The 15,330-nt window shown below is 42.8% G+C and overlaps 1 protein-coding gene across 1 annotated transcript in view; it reads right to left on the bottom strand.

Moving 5' to 3' along the window:
• The window catches only part of LOC140475995 (cytosolic phospholipase A2 zeta-like), a 111,898-nt gene continuing 96,568 nt past the window's right edge, over positions 1-15,330 (bottom strand). The window contains exons 18-20 of the mRNA XM_072567897.1: positions 9,051-9,217; positions 1,493-1,679; positions 1-646 (exon numbers count right to left, since the gene is read on the bottom strand). Coding sequence (XP_072423998.1) covers positions 438-646; positions 1,493-1,679; positions 9,051-9,217 — 563 coding nt within the window. The 3' untranslated portion in view covers positions 1-437. The remainder of the gene's footprint in view (positions 647-1,492; positions 1,680-9,050; positions 9,218-15,330) is intronic.

Here is a 15,330-nt window from a genome sequence, read left to right as displayed (position 1 = left end):
GTAAAGGTCATGTAAAGTGGACAGGTTTTAAGTCTATTAGGGTCAGAAATTGTGTTTCTAATCTAAGTCTGAATCTGAGCCATTCAATATTGATAAGTTGATGACCTTTCAGTAGAGGTCAGAGTTCTTGGACCATGAGACAATTTGATACTCTTTGCTGGGATGTTTATTAAATTTTAAATCCCAATGCCATGATGCTGAGTTGCATTTCCAGAAAGTTAAACCAGAAGACTAAAGGGAGGCACCTGCATCAGAATTTGATACTTGCCAGTGACATGTTCTGAACAGATCAGACCAAGGTCTGAGCTAGATGTCTGCTAACATTTCTGCAACACAAGAAATCAGTGAGGAGATTAAGGCTGAATCAGCTTCAAATAAACCAAGGGATGGATGAAGAGGAAAGAACAAGGTTTGTTCCACAATTCAGTATCATTCATTTATGTGGCTCCCCTCCTTTTGGCTAATGCCTTGCTCAAGATCATCAGAATAATATCTTTACTGTTCATCACATTGTAGCAATTTAGATCAATCAGCTTGTCAAAATCATCAGGTGTGTACGTAAAGTTCAGGGTGCTATATGGTGAATTCTCAGCTTCCAGGACAAAACTGTGATTGACTTTATCTTCCTCAGATGCACGTGGGACTCCTACAATAGATACAGAAAGCAGTGGCCGACAAAGTTCTGCTCAGGTTTTTTTACTTTTGACAATGCACATTTATATATTAGTGATTAACATAGCAATATTTCACAGAACACTTAAAGGAGAAAATAAAAGATTGAGTAACAGCTGAAGAGTTGGAGGCTTTGCAAATTATCTTTGGGATAGGTTACAGGAGTGTTGAAAAGAAGATAGTGAGAGTGAGCATGAGCTCCAGAATGCTGAAGGTGGACATGGGTGATTAGAGAGGACAAGATAGAGGGGAATGAAATGGAGACAAGATGAAAGAGTAAGTGAAGTAACTTACAGATACAGGAGAAGCAAAACTGATGGTGCATTGGAGATAAAGAGGATTTTGAATTTACTGGGAGCAAGAGCAGGAGTGAAAAGGGAATTTGGTTTTCAGGGATATGTGGGTGAAATGCCTTCGACACATTTGTGTGGAACACAGGATGGGATTGTTGGAAAAATGAAAACTGGAATTGATAAATGTATGAATGAAGGGTGACAAAAAAGATGCTTGGGAAGGAAATGAAGGCTTCAGATAGAAAATGAGTTGGAGTAGATAGGTTGACTTTTGAGGAGCTCAGTCATCAGTTTTAAAGAAAGCTGAGAAGTGCCTGAGGAAACACACTAAGCTACTGATTCACAAATGCACAGATGGTGATAAGAATGGTGATTTTAACTGAAGGAGTTCATGCCTCATGGAGGAAGTGGGATTTAGGCTCTTAGGTTAATCTTTGGATAAAATAAATGAATTTTTTTAATCACTAGTTTGCCATTGTTTATATCTAGCAGTAGTTTGTTTTGCTATGTGCTGGATAGTTTCTTACCTGGAGAAACATAATCTTTGAATGTGGCATTTGTGAGGGGGAAATGAACTACTATAGGAACTCTGGGATTGTTTTCATCCATGAAGACATAGCATTCTTGTAGACTATTTTCAAGAATGTCTGCCACATCAATTTTTGGGAAAGGGATATCATGTTCTTTACAAAAGTCCGCCGTCTTCTTCAGAACCTGGTTAGAAGTGGGAAAGATCGCAAGGAGAACAAAGGTTAAAGACATGGTAAAATCTGAAGAGTAAGTGTGGGATATAACTGAAACATGTATAACTTTGTAAATGCTTCTCTGTAAAGTTAATTTATCAGTTACTTTACAATAATTATCTCAATATGTCTAACCTATTAGACAGCACAGAGGAATTTTCTGGCTTTCCTATCCAATCCAATGAGATTTATAGCTGATTGATTCCTCCTTCCCCAATAAGAATAACAAAGCCACTAAACTGTGAAAATGGTTTTTCCATGTCTTATTTAGAATTTTTTGGCATCCTATATACAATCTAAACTGTGCTGATCTGTGATTTACTAGTTTTCTTGCATCTTTCCAAGTATTAATAGACAAAAGCCTAAATTTCTAGTCAAGATTTGATATGTTCTCGACAAGGATGTGAATGTAAGTACAGAGTAATAAACTCCAGTCCTGCCTTTCCAAGGCTTTGAATTTTAACTGATTACTCAGCACTGCACTTGCCTTGGTTGTATCTCAGTAGAAAATTAAGTACCATTTAAGATTAGATTAGATTGCTTACAGTGTGGAAACAGGCCCTTCGGCCCAACAAGTCCATACCGACCCTCCGAAGAACAACCCACCCAGACCCATTCCCCTACATTTACCCCTTCACCTAACACTACGGGCAATTTAGCATAGCCAATTCACCTAACCTGCACATTTTTGGACTGTGGGAGGAAACCCAGTCATAGCGGCACGGTGGCACAGTGGTTAGCACTGCTGCCTCACAGCGCCAGACACCCGGGTTCAATTCCCGCCTCAGGCAACTGTGTGTGGAGTTTGCACATGTTCCATGGTAAAGGCACTATAGACATGTGGAGACGGTTTAAGGAACAGTTGTTGCAAGTGATGAATAAATATGTCCCTCTGAGACAGGCAAGAAGCGGTGGAGCTTCTCGTCAAAAGGAAAAAGGTAGCTTACATAAGGTGGAGGAAGCTAGGGTCAAGCTCAGCTCTAGAGGATTACAGGCAGGCGAGGAAGGAACTCAGAAATTGGTCGGAGGAGAGCCAGGAGGGGGCACGAGAAAGGCTTGGGAGAACACAAAGGCACTTGACACTTATGTGAGGAAGAAGAGAATGGTCAAAGAAAGAGTAGGGCCGATCAAGGATAGCATAGGGAATTTGTGTGGAGTCTGAGGAGGTAGGGGAAGCCCTAAATGAGTTTTTTGCTTCTGTCTTTACAAAAGAAACGAACATTGTAGTGAATGAAACCTTTGAAGAGCAGGTATCCATGCTGGAATGGATAGAGATAGAGGAAGTTGATGTGCTGAAAATTTTGTCAAATATTAAGATTGACAAGTCGCCAGGCCCGGACCAGATTTGTCCTCGGCTGCTTTGGGAAACGAGAAATGCAATTGCTTTGCCACTTGGGAAGATCTTTGCATCCTCACTCTCCACTGGAGTCGTACCTGAGGACTGGAGAGGGGCAAATGTAATTCCTCCCTTCAAGAAAGGAAATAGGGAAATCCCCGGCAATTACAGACCAGTAAGTCTCATGTCTGTCGTCTGCAAGGTGTTAGACAGGATTTATGACCATCTGGAAGAGCATGGCTTGATTAAATGCAGTTAACACAGCTTTGTGAGGTGCAGGTCATGCCTCACAAACCTTATCGAGTTCTTTGAGGATGTGACTAGAAACGTTGATGAGGGTCGAGCTGTGGATATGGTATATGTGGACTTCAGCAAGGCATTTGATAAGGTTCCCCATGGTAGGCTCATTCAGAAGGTCAGGAGGAATGGGATACAGGGGAACTTAGCTGTCTGGATACAGAATTGGCTGGCCAACAGAAGACAGTGAGTGGTAGTAGAAGGAAAATATTCTGCCTGGAAGTCAGTGGTGAGTGATGTTCCACAGGACTCTGTCCTTGGGCCTCTACTGTTTGTAATTTTTATTAATGACTTGGATGAGGGGATTGAAGGATGGGTCAGCAAGATTGCAGCCGACACAAAGGCTGGAGGTGTCGTTGACAGTATAGAGGGCGGTTGTAGGCTGCAGTGGGATATTGACAGGATGCAGAGATGGGCTGAGAGGTGGCAGATGGAGTTCAATCTGGATAAATGCGAAGTGATGCATTTGGAAGGTCGAATTTGAAAGCCGAGTACAGGATTAAGGATAGGATTCTTGGCAGTGTGGAGGAACAGAGGGATCTTGGTGTGCAGGTACATAGATCCCTTAAAATGGCCGTCCAAGTGGACATGTTTGTTAAGAAAGCATATGGTTTTTTGGCTTTCATTAACAGGGGGATTGAGTTTAAGAGTCATAGAACATAGAAAAATACAGCGCAGTACAGGCCCTTCGGCCCTTGATGTTGCGCCGACTGAAGCCTACCTAACCTACACTAGCCCAATAATCTCCATTGGCTTATCCAATGCCCGCTTGAATGACCATAAAGAGGGAGAGTCTACCACGGATACTGGTAGGGCATTCCATGAACACGCAACCCGCTGAGTAAAGAATCTACCCCTAACATCTGTCCTATACCAACCTCCCCTTAATTTAAAGCTGTGTCCCCTAGTAACAGCTGACTCCATACGCGGAAAAAGGTTCTCACTGTCAACCCTATCTAAACCCCTAATCATCTTGTACACCTCTTTCAAATCTCCCCTAAACCTTCTTTTCTCCAATGAGAACAGCCCCAAGAGCCTCAGCCTTTCCTCATACGATCTTCCTACCATGCCAGGCAACGTCCTGGTAAACCACCTCTGCACCCGTTCCAGTGCCTCCACATCCTTCCTATAGTATGGCGACCAAAACTGTACACAATACTCCAGATAAGGCCACACCAGAGTCTTATACAACTGCAACATGACCTCAGGACTCTGGAACTCAATTCCTCTACCAATAAAGTCCAGTACGCCATATGCCATCTTCACCGCACTATTTACCTGGGTGGCAACTTTCAGAGATCTGTGTACATGGACACCAAGATCCCTCTGCTCATCCACACTACCATTAGCCCAGTAATCCATCTTCTTGTTACTCCTACCAAAGTGAATGACTTCACACTTAGCTACATTGAACTCCATTTGCCACCTTTCTGCCCAGCTCTGCAACTTATCTATATCCCGCTGTAACCTGCCACATCCTTCTTCGTTGTCCACAACTCCACCAACTTTCGTATCATCCGCAAACTTGCTCACCCAGCCTTCAAGCCCCTCCTCCAGGTCATTTATAAAAATGACAAACAGCAATGGTCCCAAAACAGATCCTTGCGGAACACCGCTAGTAACTGCACTCCAAGATGAACCTTTACCATCAACAACTACCCTCTGTCTCCTTCCAGCCAGCCAATTCCTAATCCAAACCTCTAATGCGCCCTCAATGCCATACCTCTGTAATTTTTGCAGTAGCCTACCATGGGGTACCTTATCGAACACCTTGCTAAAATCCATATACACCACATCTACTGCTTTACCCTCGTCCACTTCCTTGGTCACCTTCTCGAAGAACTCAATAAGGTTTATGAGGCACGACCTGCCCTTCACAAAACCATGCTATCCTTGATCACATTATTCCTATCCAGATGTTCATAAATCCTATCCCTTACAATTCACTCTAAGACTTTGCCCACAACAGAAGTGAGACTCACTGGCCTATAGTTACTAGGGCTGTCCCTACTCCCCTTCTTGAACAAGGGAACCACATTCGCTATCCTCCAGTCTTCTGGCACTATTCCTGTAGACGACGACATAAAAATCAAGGCCAATGGCTCCGCTATCTCCTCCCGAGCTTCCCCGTGGATCCTAGGATAAATGCCATCAGGCCCAGGGGACTTATCTATTTTCATCCTTTCCAGTATTCCCCAGACCTCTTCCCTACATACCTCAAAGCCATCCATTCTAATCACTTGTGACTCAATATTCATATCAGCAACAGTGTCCTGTTCCTGAGTGAATACTGACGAAAAGTATTGATTTAGTGTCTCACCGATCTCCTCTGCCTCCACGCACAACTTCCCACTACTATCCTTGACTGGACCGATACCTACCCTAGTCATCCTTTTATTCCTGACATACCTATAGAAAGCCTTAGGGTTTTCCCTAATCCTACCAACCAAGGACTTTTCATGTCCCCTTCTCGCTGCTCTTAGCTCTCTCTTTAGATCCTTCCTGGCTACCTTATAACACTCAATCGCCCCAACTGAACCTTCACGCCTCATCTTTACATAGGCCGCCCTCTTCCCTTTTACAAGGGATTCCAATTCCTTATTAAACCACGGCTCCCTCACACGACCCTTTCCTCCCTGCCTGACTGGTACATACTTATCAAGGACACCCAATGGCTGCTCCTTGAACAAGCTCCACATATCATTTGTGTCCTTCCCCTGAAGCCTATTTTTCCAATCCACACATCCTACGTCATGCCTCACCGCATCATAATTTCCCTGCCCCCAGCTATAACTCCTGCCCATGGAGAGGGATATAACACTTATCCCTCTCCATCACTAGAGTAAAAGTCACCGAGTTGTGGTCACTGTCCCCGAAGTGCTCACCTACCTCCAAGTCTAACACCTGGCCTGGTTCATTACCTAGAACCAAATCCAGTATGGCCTCACCTCTTGTTGGCCTGTCTACATATTGTGTCAGGAAATCCTCCTGCACACATTGGAGAAACACCGACCCATCAAACGAACTTGAGCTATAGCTTTCCCAGTCAATATCTGGGAAGTTAAAGTCCCCCATAACAACCACCCTACTACTTTCACTCTTCTCCTGAATCATCCTTGCAATACTTTCCTCTACTTCTCTCGGACTATTAGGAGGCCTGTAGAAAACTCCTAACAGGGTGACCTCACCTTTCCTATTTCTAACCTCAGCCCAAACTACCTCAGATGGCAAGTCTTCCTCCATCACCCTTTCTACTGCTGTAATACTATCCTTGACAAGCAATGCCACACCTCCCCCTCTTTTACCCCCACCTCTGACCTTACTAAAACATTTAAACCCTGGAACCTGCAATAGCCATTCCTGTCCCTGTTCTACCCACATCTCTGTAATGGCCACAACATCGAAGTCCCAGGTACCAACCCATGCTGGAAGTTCACCTACCTTATTTCTTATACTTCTGGCATTGAAGTATACACACTTCAAGCCACCATCCTCTTTACCCGCACCCTCCTTCGAGATCGATGCCTTGTTCCTAACCTCCCTACACTCAAGGTCCTGTACCCTAAAGCTACAGTCCAGGTTCCCATGCCCCTGCAAAGACCCTCCCAAAGAGCACTAGCAAACCTCCCCCCAAGGATGCTGGTGCCCCTCAAGTTCAGGTGGAGACCATCCTGTTTATAGAGCTCCCACCTTCCCCAGAAAGAACCCCAGTTGTCCAGAAACCGGAATCCCTCATGAGATCTTGTTGCAGCACTATAAAACTTTGGTTAGACCGCACTTGGAATACTGCGTCCAGTTTTGGTTGCCCTATTATAGGAAAGATGTGGATGCTTTGGAGAGGGTTCAGAGGAGGTTTACCAGGATGCTGCCTGGACTGGAGGGCTTATCTTATGAAGAGAGGTTGACTGAGCTCGGACATTTTTCATTGGAGAAAAAGAGGAGGAGAGGGGACCTAATTGAGTTATACAAGATAATGAGAGGCATAGATAGAGTCAATAGCCAGAGACTATTTCCCAGGGCAGAAATGGCTAACACGAGTGATCATAGTTTTAAGCTGGTTGGAGGAAAGTATAGATTAGATTAGATTAGATTACTTACAGTGTGGAAACAGGCCCTTCGGCCCAACAAGTCCACACCGCTCCGCTGAAGCGCAACCCACCCATACCCCTACATCTACCCCTTACCTAACACTACGGACAATTTAGCATGGCCAATTCACCTGCCCTGCACATCTTTGGACTAGAGGGGATGTCAGAGGCGGGTTCTTTACACAGAGAGTTGTGAGAGCATGGAATGCGTTGCCAGCAGCAGTTGTGGAAGCAAGGTCACTGGGGACATTTAAGAGACTACTGGACACGCATATGATCACAGAAATTTGAGGGTGCATACATGAGGATCAATGGTCAGCACAACATCGTGGGCTGAAGGGCCTGTTCTGTGCTGTACTGTCCTATGTTCTATTCTCCCAGTGTCTGTGTGGGTTTCCTCCGGGTGCTCCGGTTTCCTCCCACAGTTCAAAAACATGCAGGTTAGGTGAATTGGCCATGCTAAATTGCCCGTAGTGTTAGGTGAGGGGGTAAATGTAGGGGAATGGGTCTAGGTGGGTTGCTCTTCGGAGGGTCGGTGTGGACTTGTTGGGCTGAAGGGCCTGTTGCCACACTCTAAGTAATCTAATCTAAACCTAACGAGAAAAAAAAAGCATTTTGAGCAAAGTTCATTGAATTTGGTCTGCTTCCAGAAACTGGCTACACAAGGTATAGTTGAAACATTAGGTAATCAAACGATGCCTTGGCCAGGAAAGTGGTCATTACAGCAATCCTTAAGACTATAACAAATGTCACTGTTGAGTCTTTGATAATGAGCATTTGTCTTATAAGTATGGATTCCCAGGAATGTTTCTAAGGTATAAAGAGCAAAATAACTAAAGAACTATGTGTTAGAAATGTATGGTTGTGACAAATGTCTCTATCTCTCCCTCTGACTATATTTATGTTTTTTTTCCTTGATGTAGGTAACCCCAACAGTTGAGTAATTATTGCTCACCTTGTCCCAAGGGTATAGAGAATTGACCATTCAGTGCAGGTAATCTTAAAAGCATAACTAGGAATTGAAGTAAGCAATTTAGCCAGTCAAGCTTGCTCTTTCATAAATCATTGCTGATCACATCTCAGCCTTAACTCCACCCTTCTGTGCACCTTTCAACTCATTACTAATTACCCATTACTGTCCTCTAGCTCCTTAAATTTACAAGATATGCTGGCATTAAACCATGTGCTGGGGTAGTGAATTCCACAGACTCACGAACCTTTGAGGGAAGTAATTTCTCATCTCTATTTTAAACCTGCTATTCTTTATTCTAAAACTGTGACCCCTCATTCTAGATTTCCTCACATGAGCAAACATCCTCTCAATGTCAACTTTGTCAATTCCTAGATCTCCAGGATGTGATGGCCACAGTCAAATAAGTTCATTTAAAAATATGAGATAGCATGTAAATAAATGTCATGTACCAAACTCAAATCCTCTTTTTTATAATCTAAAATCTACATTTTTAAAAATGAGGACAAACACATTAATGTTCCACAATTAATATTATAAGCACCGTATACATTATGCTGTCTGGGTAGAAATTCAGCTTATAGGGCAGATATACATCGAGGTCACATAACTATGTTGACAGGGAACACTGTTACAGATCAATCTCCTCACCTTAAATGGCGATCCTCGGCTAAAACTAAAGGACAGGATGACATCGATACGTCGCTGTGACCGTAGGGCAAGGGGAAATGCCGAATTAATTGAGAATCCAGCATCAACCAAATACAACTGCTTTGCCATAGGTGTCAGTTTGTTTGGAGCAGAGTCCAGATGTTCAACTGGAAGATTTGTTAAAAATAGCATAAATTAAAAGAACAGGCAAAAGAGAACCAAAAAAATGTTTCCTTCAGTCATGAAAATAATGTCAACATGTCAAAACAACCAGGAGGATAAGCTAGTTAAAAGCAAAATAGTGTGGATTTTGGAAATCTGAAACACAAAATCCTGGAGAAGCTCAGCAGGCTCTATCTGGGAGACAAATAGAGTTAACATTTCTAGTCTAGTCGACTGTTCTTTAGATGAAAAGGAGTCATATCGAACTCAAAATGTGAACTCAGAAGTTAGGTGTTTCATTTCCAAAGGCTACTTTTATAATTACACACCTGACCGTTTGAACAGTTTTTATACAGATCTACAATCACATCACAACTTGAATAGAGAGGTAGGTGGAATGCCTCCATTTCTTGTGGTTCAGAGAATGACAGATGATTTCACTGAAATGTATAATAATTTTAGGTGACTTTTGAAGGATATATGAAACTGGCTGAAAGGTCTAGAGGAGAAAGTGAGGACTGCAGATGCTGGAGATCAGGGCTGAAAATGTGTTGCTGGAAAAGCGTAGCAGGTCAGGCAGCATCCAAGGAGCAGGAGAATCAACATTTCAGGCCTGAAGAAGGGCTGATGCCCAAAACGTCGATTCTCCTGTTCCTTGGACGCTGCCTGACCTGCTGCGCTTTTCCAGCAACACATTTTCAGCTCTGAAAGGTCTAGAGTCCCACTCGGATGAGGGGTCAACATGAGGAGAATTTCTTGGTGGGTTGTGAAACTTTTTGTCTCTACCGGACAGGTCTATTAAAGATTCAAGATTTAGATAGTCACAATTTTGGACAGCAAGGAAATCAAAAACTATGGCAGAGGGTAGGAAGGCGGAGGTCATGTAGAAGATCACCAATGATTTTAAATGAAGGAGACAGGAAACTATTTACCAATTAGTCCAACATCTGGCTTTGGGGAAAATCCATTATTCAAGAGGTTGTAGGAGGGCATTAGAAAAGCATGATATAGTTAGGCAGAATCAATATAATTTTGTGTAAAGGAATTCTGAGTTCTTTGAGATGTAACAAGTCAGGTGCACAAAGTTGAGCCTGCAGATGTAGTATATTTGAATTTCCAAAAGGTATTTGCTAGAGTAGCCCAGGAAATGTTACTGCACAAGTGGGTTCATTGCATTGGAAAAGATTGCGGATTACCTAATTTTTAAAAAAAATCATAATAAATTGATTATTTTCAGGTAGGCAAACTGTATTTAGTGAAGCATCTCAGAGACCAATGCTAATTACAGTTTACATTAATAGCTTAGAAGCAGGCATCACCTGTATTAAAGCCATGTTTGATAATCATACAAAGATAGGAAAGCAGGTTATGAGGAGGATACAAAAACATATACAATGGAATAGATAGTTAAATGCGTAGACAAAGACTGCCAGATGGAGTATGATGTAAGAAAATGTCAGACTGTCCAGTATGGGAAGAAGAATAGTAAGTTGAATTTTATTTAAACTGAGAGAGACTACAGTAAACTGCAGTAAAGAGGTCTTTGTACATGAATCACAAAATGTATTAATGTTCAGTTGCAGCAAATATTTAGAAATGAAAATAGAATGTTGGTCTTTTATTATAAAGAGGGTTATAATGTACAGGTAGGAAAGTTGAGTTTACAGTTTAGTCTCCCTGAGAACAGTTTAAACTGTAAGCAACTATATGGACTTCAGTAAGGCATTCAACAAGGTTTCCCATGGGAGACTGATTAGCAAGGTTAGATCTCATGGAATAAAGGGAAAACAAGCCACTTGGATACAGAACTGGCTCAAAGTTAGAAGACAGAGGGTGGTGGAGGAGGGTTTTTCAGACTGGAGGCCTGTGACCAGTGGAGTGCCACAAGGATCGGTGCTGGGTCCTCTACTGTTTGTCATTTATATAAATGATTTGGATGCGAGCATAAGAGGTACAGTTAGTAAGTTTGCAGATGACACCAAAATTGGAGGTGCAGTGGACAGCAAAGAGGTTACCTCAGAGTACAACAGGATCTGAACCAGATGGGCCAATGGGCCAAGAAGTGGCAGTTGGAGTTTAATTCAGATAAATGCGAGGTGCTGCATTTTGGGAAAGCAAATCTTAGCAGGACTTATACACTTAATGGGAAGGTCCTAGGGAGTGTTGCTGAACAGACCTTGGATTACAGGTTCATAGCTTCTTGAAAGTGGAGTCGCAGGTAGATGGGATAGTGAAGAAGGCGTTTGGTATACTTTCCTTTATTAGTCAGAGTATTGAGTACATGAGTTGGGAGGTCATGTTGCGGCTGTACGGGACATTGGTTAGGGCACTGTTGGAATATTGCGTGCAATTCTGGTCTCCTTCCTATAGGAAAGATGTTGTGAAACTTGAAAGGGTTCAGGCAAGATTTACAAGGATGTTGCCAGGGTTGGAGGATCTGAGCTACAGGGAGATGCTGAACAGGCTGGGGCTATTTTCCCTGGAGTGTCAGAGGCTGAGGGGTGACCTTATAGAGGTTTACAAAATTATGAGGAGCGTGGATAGGATAAATAGACAAAGTCTTTTCCCTGGGGTTGGGGAGTCCAGAACTAAAGGGCATAGGTTTAAGGATGAGAGGGGAAAGATATAAAAGAGACCTATGGGGCAACTTTTTCCACACAGAGGGTGATACGTGTATGGAATGAGCTGCCAGAGGATGTGGTGGATGCTGGTACAATTGCAACATTTAAGAGGCATTTGGATGGGTATAAAAATTGGAAGGGTTTGGAGGGATATGGGCTGGGTGCTGGCAGGTGGGACTAGATTGGGTTGGGATATTGGTCGGCGTGGACGGGTTGGACCGAAGGGTCTGTTTCCATGCTGTACATCTCTATGACTCAAGAAGACAGACACAATGGGAATGCAGGCCTTTGGCATGTGAGGAAAGATTGAAGTCTAGAAGAATGAAAGAATGATATATTTATGGGACAGACTAAAACCAGTTTTCCGCACATAAATACTGAACTAAACCAATTTGTCGTAGTACAAGTTTAACAAAAGCCACAAGAGGATGCTATTGCATTGCTCCCTTCAAAATTTTACACAACTTACGCACATCTTGTTTTCTACTAATGACAAATCTAACACAATCACTGGTGTGTTAATAATTTGATTTCTTTTTTAAAAAAATCTTAAGTATGAACTGCAGTCTTTGCATTGGATAGAATTGCTATTACTCTACCCCTTAGTTTATCCCTCGTTTGAAGTTGCTGTCTCTTGCTGCAGCAGCAGACATATCCAAGCTCTCCAATATTTCATCTCAAAAGCCAGCCTTCACCTTTGGATCAAGGCAGTGAACTGACTCTAGACAAAGCATAATATCACTCAGTACTCTCCTCTCCTCTCCTTTCACCAGATGTTCCTATAAATGTCCTTAACTGCAGGTACATGAGGGTACACCTCAGAAGTATTAAAAGCAAAATACTGCATTTTCAAGAAATCTGAAAATCAGCGAGTTTTGAAAAGATTTGTAGCTCAGGTTGAGGTTCTGGATGTAGGTTTGCTTGCTGATCTGCAAGGTTCATTTTCAGACGTTTCGTCACCATACTAGGTAACATCATCAGTAAGCCTCCGGGTGAAGCGCTGGTGGTATGGACCACTTTCTGTTTGGGTGTTTAGGTTTCCTAGAGTTGGTCATTTCCTGTGGTAATGTTATTTCCTTTTCTTTTTCTCATGATAGACTCCCAGTTAGAATGCCATTTTTCAAGGAATTCTCGTGAGTGTCTTTGTGTGGCTTGTCCTAGAATGAATGCGTTGTCCCAGGTGAAGTGGTGTCCTTCCTCATCTGTATGTAAGGATGCCAAGAGGTCTGAGTAATCTGGCAGTCATTTCTAAGATGTCTTTGATATAGGGGAGAGTGGCTAGGGTTTCTGGACGTGTTTTCTCTGCTTGTTTGAGTTTGTTGCTGAGAAAGCAGTGGACTGTGTTCATTGGGTATCCGTTCTTTTTGAATACACTGTATAGGCGATTTTCCTCTGTCACTAATACCCAACTGACCAACCCATTTATATCTCCCTGTAACCAAAGACTTCCTTTTTAATATTAATCAACTAGCCAATCTTTATATCACCCAGAAACTTACTTAGAGTCCTACCGCATGGAGACAGGCCCTTTGGCCCAAACTGGTCCATGCCGACCAAAACGTCCATCTATGCTAATCCCATTTGGCCCATATCCTTTCAATCAATGTATTTGTCCAAATGCCTTTTAAATGTTAATGTTTCTGCCTCAACCACTTCTGCTAGCAGCTCATTCCATATGTGTATCACCCTCTTTAAAAAAAAGTTGCTCCTCAGTTTCCCTTTTATTCTTTCCCCTCTGAAATTAAACTGATGCCCTCTAGTCCTCGATTCCCCAATCCTGGGAAAAAAGACTAACAATATTCACCGCATCCATGCCTCTCATGATTTTATACACCTCTATTAAGTCCCCCCTCAGTGTCCTATGCTCTAAAGAAAAAGGTCTTAGCTTGTCCAACCTCTCCCTATAACTCAGACCATTGAGTCCTGGCAACATCCATGTAAACTTCTTCTGTACTCCTTTCCAGATTAATAACGTCCTATAGCAAGGTGACCAAAGCTGAACACAAAACTCTAACTGTGGCCTCACCAATGTCCTGTACAACTGCAACATAACTTCTCAACTCCTATACTCATTGCCCTGACTGATGAAGGCCAATGTGCCAAATGTCGTCTTCACTGCCCTGTCCACCTGTGACTCCACTTTCAGAGAACTGTGCATCTGAACTCCAAGAACCCTCTGTTCCACTACACTCCTTAAGGCCTTACCATTCACCATGAAACTCCTACCTTGATTTGACTTTTCAAGATGCAAGACCTCACACGTATTTGCCATTTCTCAGCCCAATTCCCCAGCTGTTCAAGGTCCTGCTGCAATTTCTGATAACCTCCCTCACTGCTCACAATACCACCTATTTTAATGTCATCTGCAAACTTACTAATTATGCCTTGTACATTCTCAACCAAATCAGTGATATAGATAACAAACTGCATGACCCCTGAGGCACATCACTAATCACAGGCCTCAAATTCAACAAACATCCTTCCACTATTACCCTTTGCTACCTACTATCAAGCCAATTGTGTATCCAATTTGCCAGCTCCTCCGGACTCCATGTGATCTAACCTTTCAGAGCAGCCCACCATGTGGAACCTTATCAAAAGGCTTACTGAAATCCATATAGACTATGTCTAAGCATCCTGCCCTTATCAACCTTCCTGGTCACTTCAAAGAACTCTAACAAATTTGTGAGGCATGACCTCTTATACACAAAACCATGCTAACTACTCCGAATCAAACCCGGTCTTTCCAAATGCATGTATATCTTATCTCAGAATCTTCTCAAGTAATGTACCCACCACAGGTGTTAGGCTTACTGATCTATGCTTCCCAGGTTTTTCATTGCAGCCGTTCTTGAATAAGGGCAAAAGATTCACTATCCTCCAGTCTTCCGGGACCTCACCCATGGCTAACGGTGATGCAAAAATATTAACCAGGATCCCGCCAATTTCTTCTCTAGCTTCTTGCAGTGTTCTTGCATATATCTGGTCAGGACCAAGAGATTTATTCACCTGTCTGCTTTGATCCTTGAGTGGTCCTCTTCTTTCTCTAGTTATTAATCTTCCTTTAATATACTAAATAACCTCTATTAGATTCACCCTAATCTTCCCAGACAAAGCTGTTTTGTGCCCCCTTTTCGTCCTTCTGATTCCTTCTTCAGTAAACTCCTGTATCCTCTATATACCACTCGGGATTCTCTCGATCCTAGCTATCTGTAACTGAGCCATGCCTCCTCTTTTCTGGTGAAAGCCTCAATATCTCATCATTCAGGGTTCCCTATTCTTGCTAATCTTGCCCTTCACCCTCACAGGAACATGCTGGAAGTTATTACTGTCTCCCACACTCATGTATATTGTTTTTATATAAGTAATGAATAAAAAAGGGACCCAGCACTGATCCTTGTTGTGTGCCTATGGACACCTGCCTCCACACAAACAGCCTTCTACAACCACCCTCTGTCTCCCACCACTGAAGCAATTTTGGATCCAACCTGTCAAGT

The sequence above is a fragment of the Chiloscyllium punctatum genome, chromosome 4 (assembly GCF_047496795.1).
Source record: "Chiloscyllium punctatum isolate Juve2018m chromosome 4, sChiPun1.3, whole genome shotgun sequence".
Taxonomy (NCBI): domain Eukaryota; kingdom Metazoa; phylum Chordata; class Chondrichthyes; order Orectolobiformes; family Hemiscylliidae; genus Chiloscyllium; species Chiloscyllium punctatum.
Note: the sequence above shows the minus strand (reverse complement) of the source record. Positions and strands in the feature narration are given on the sequence as shown.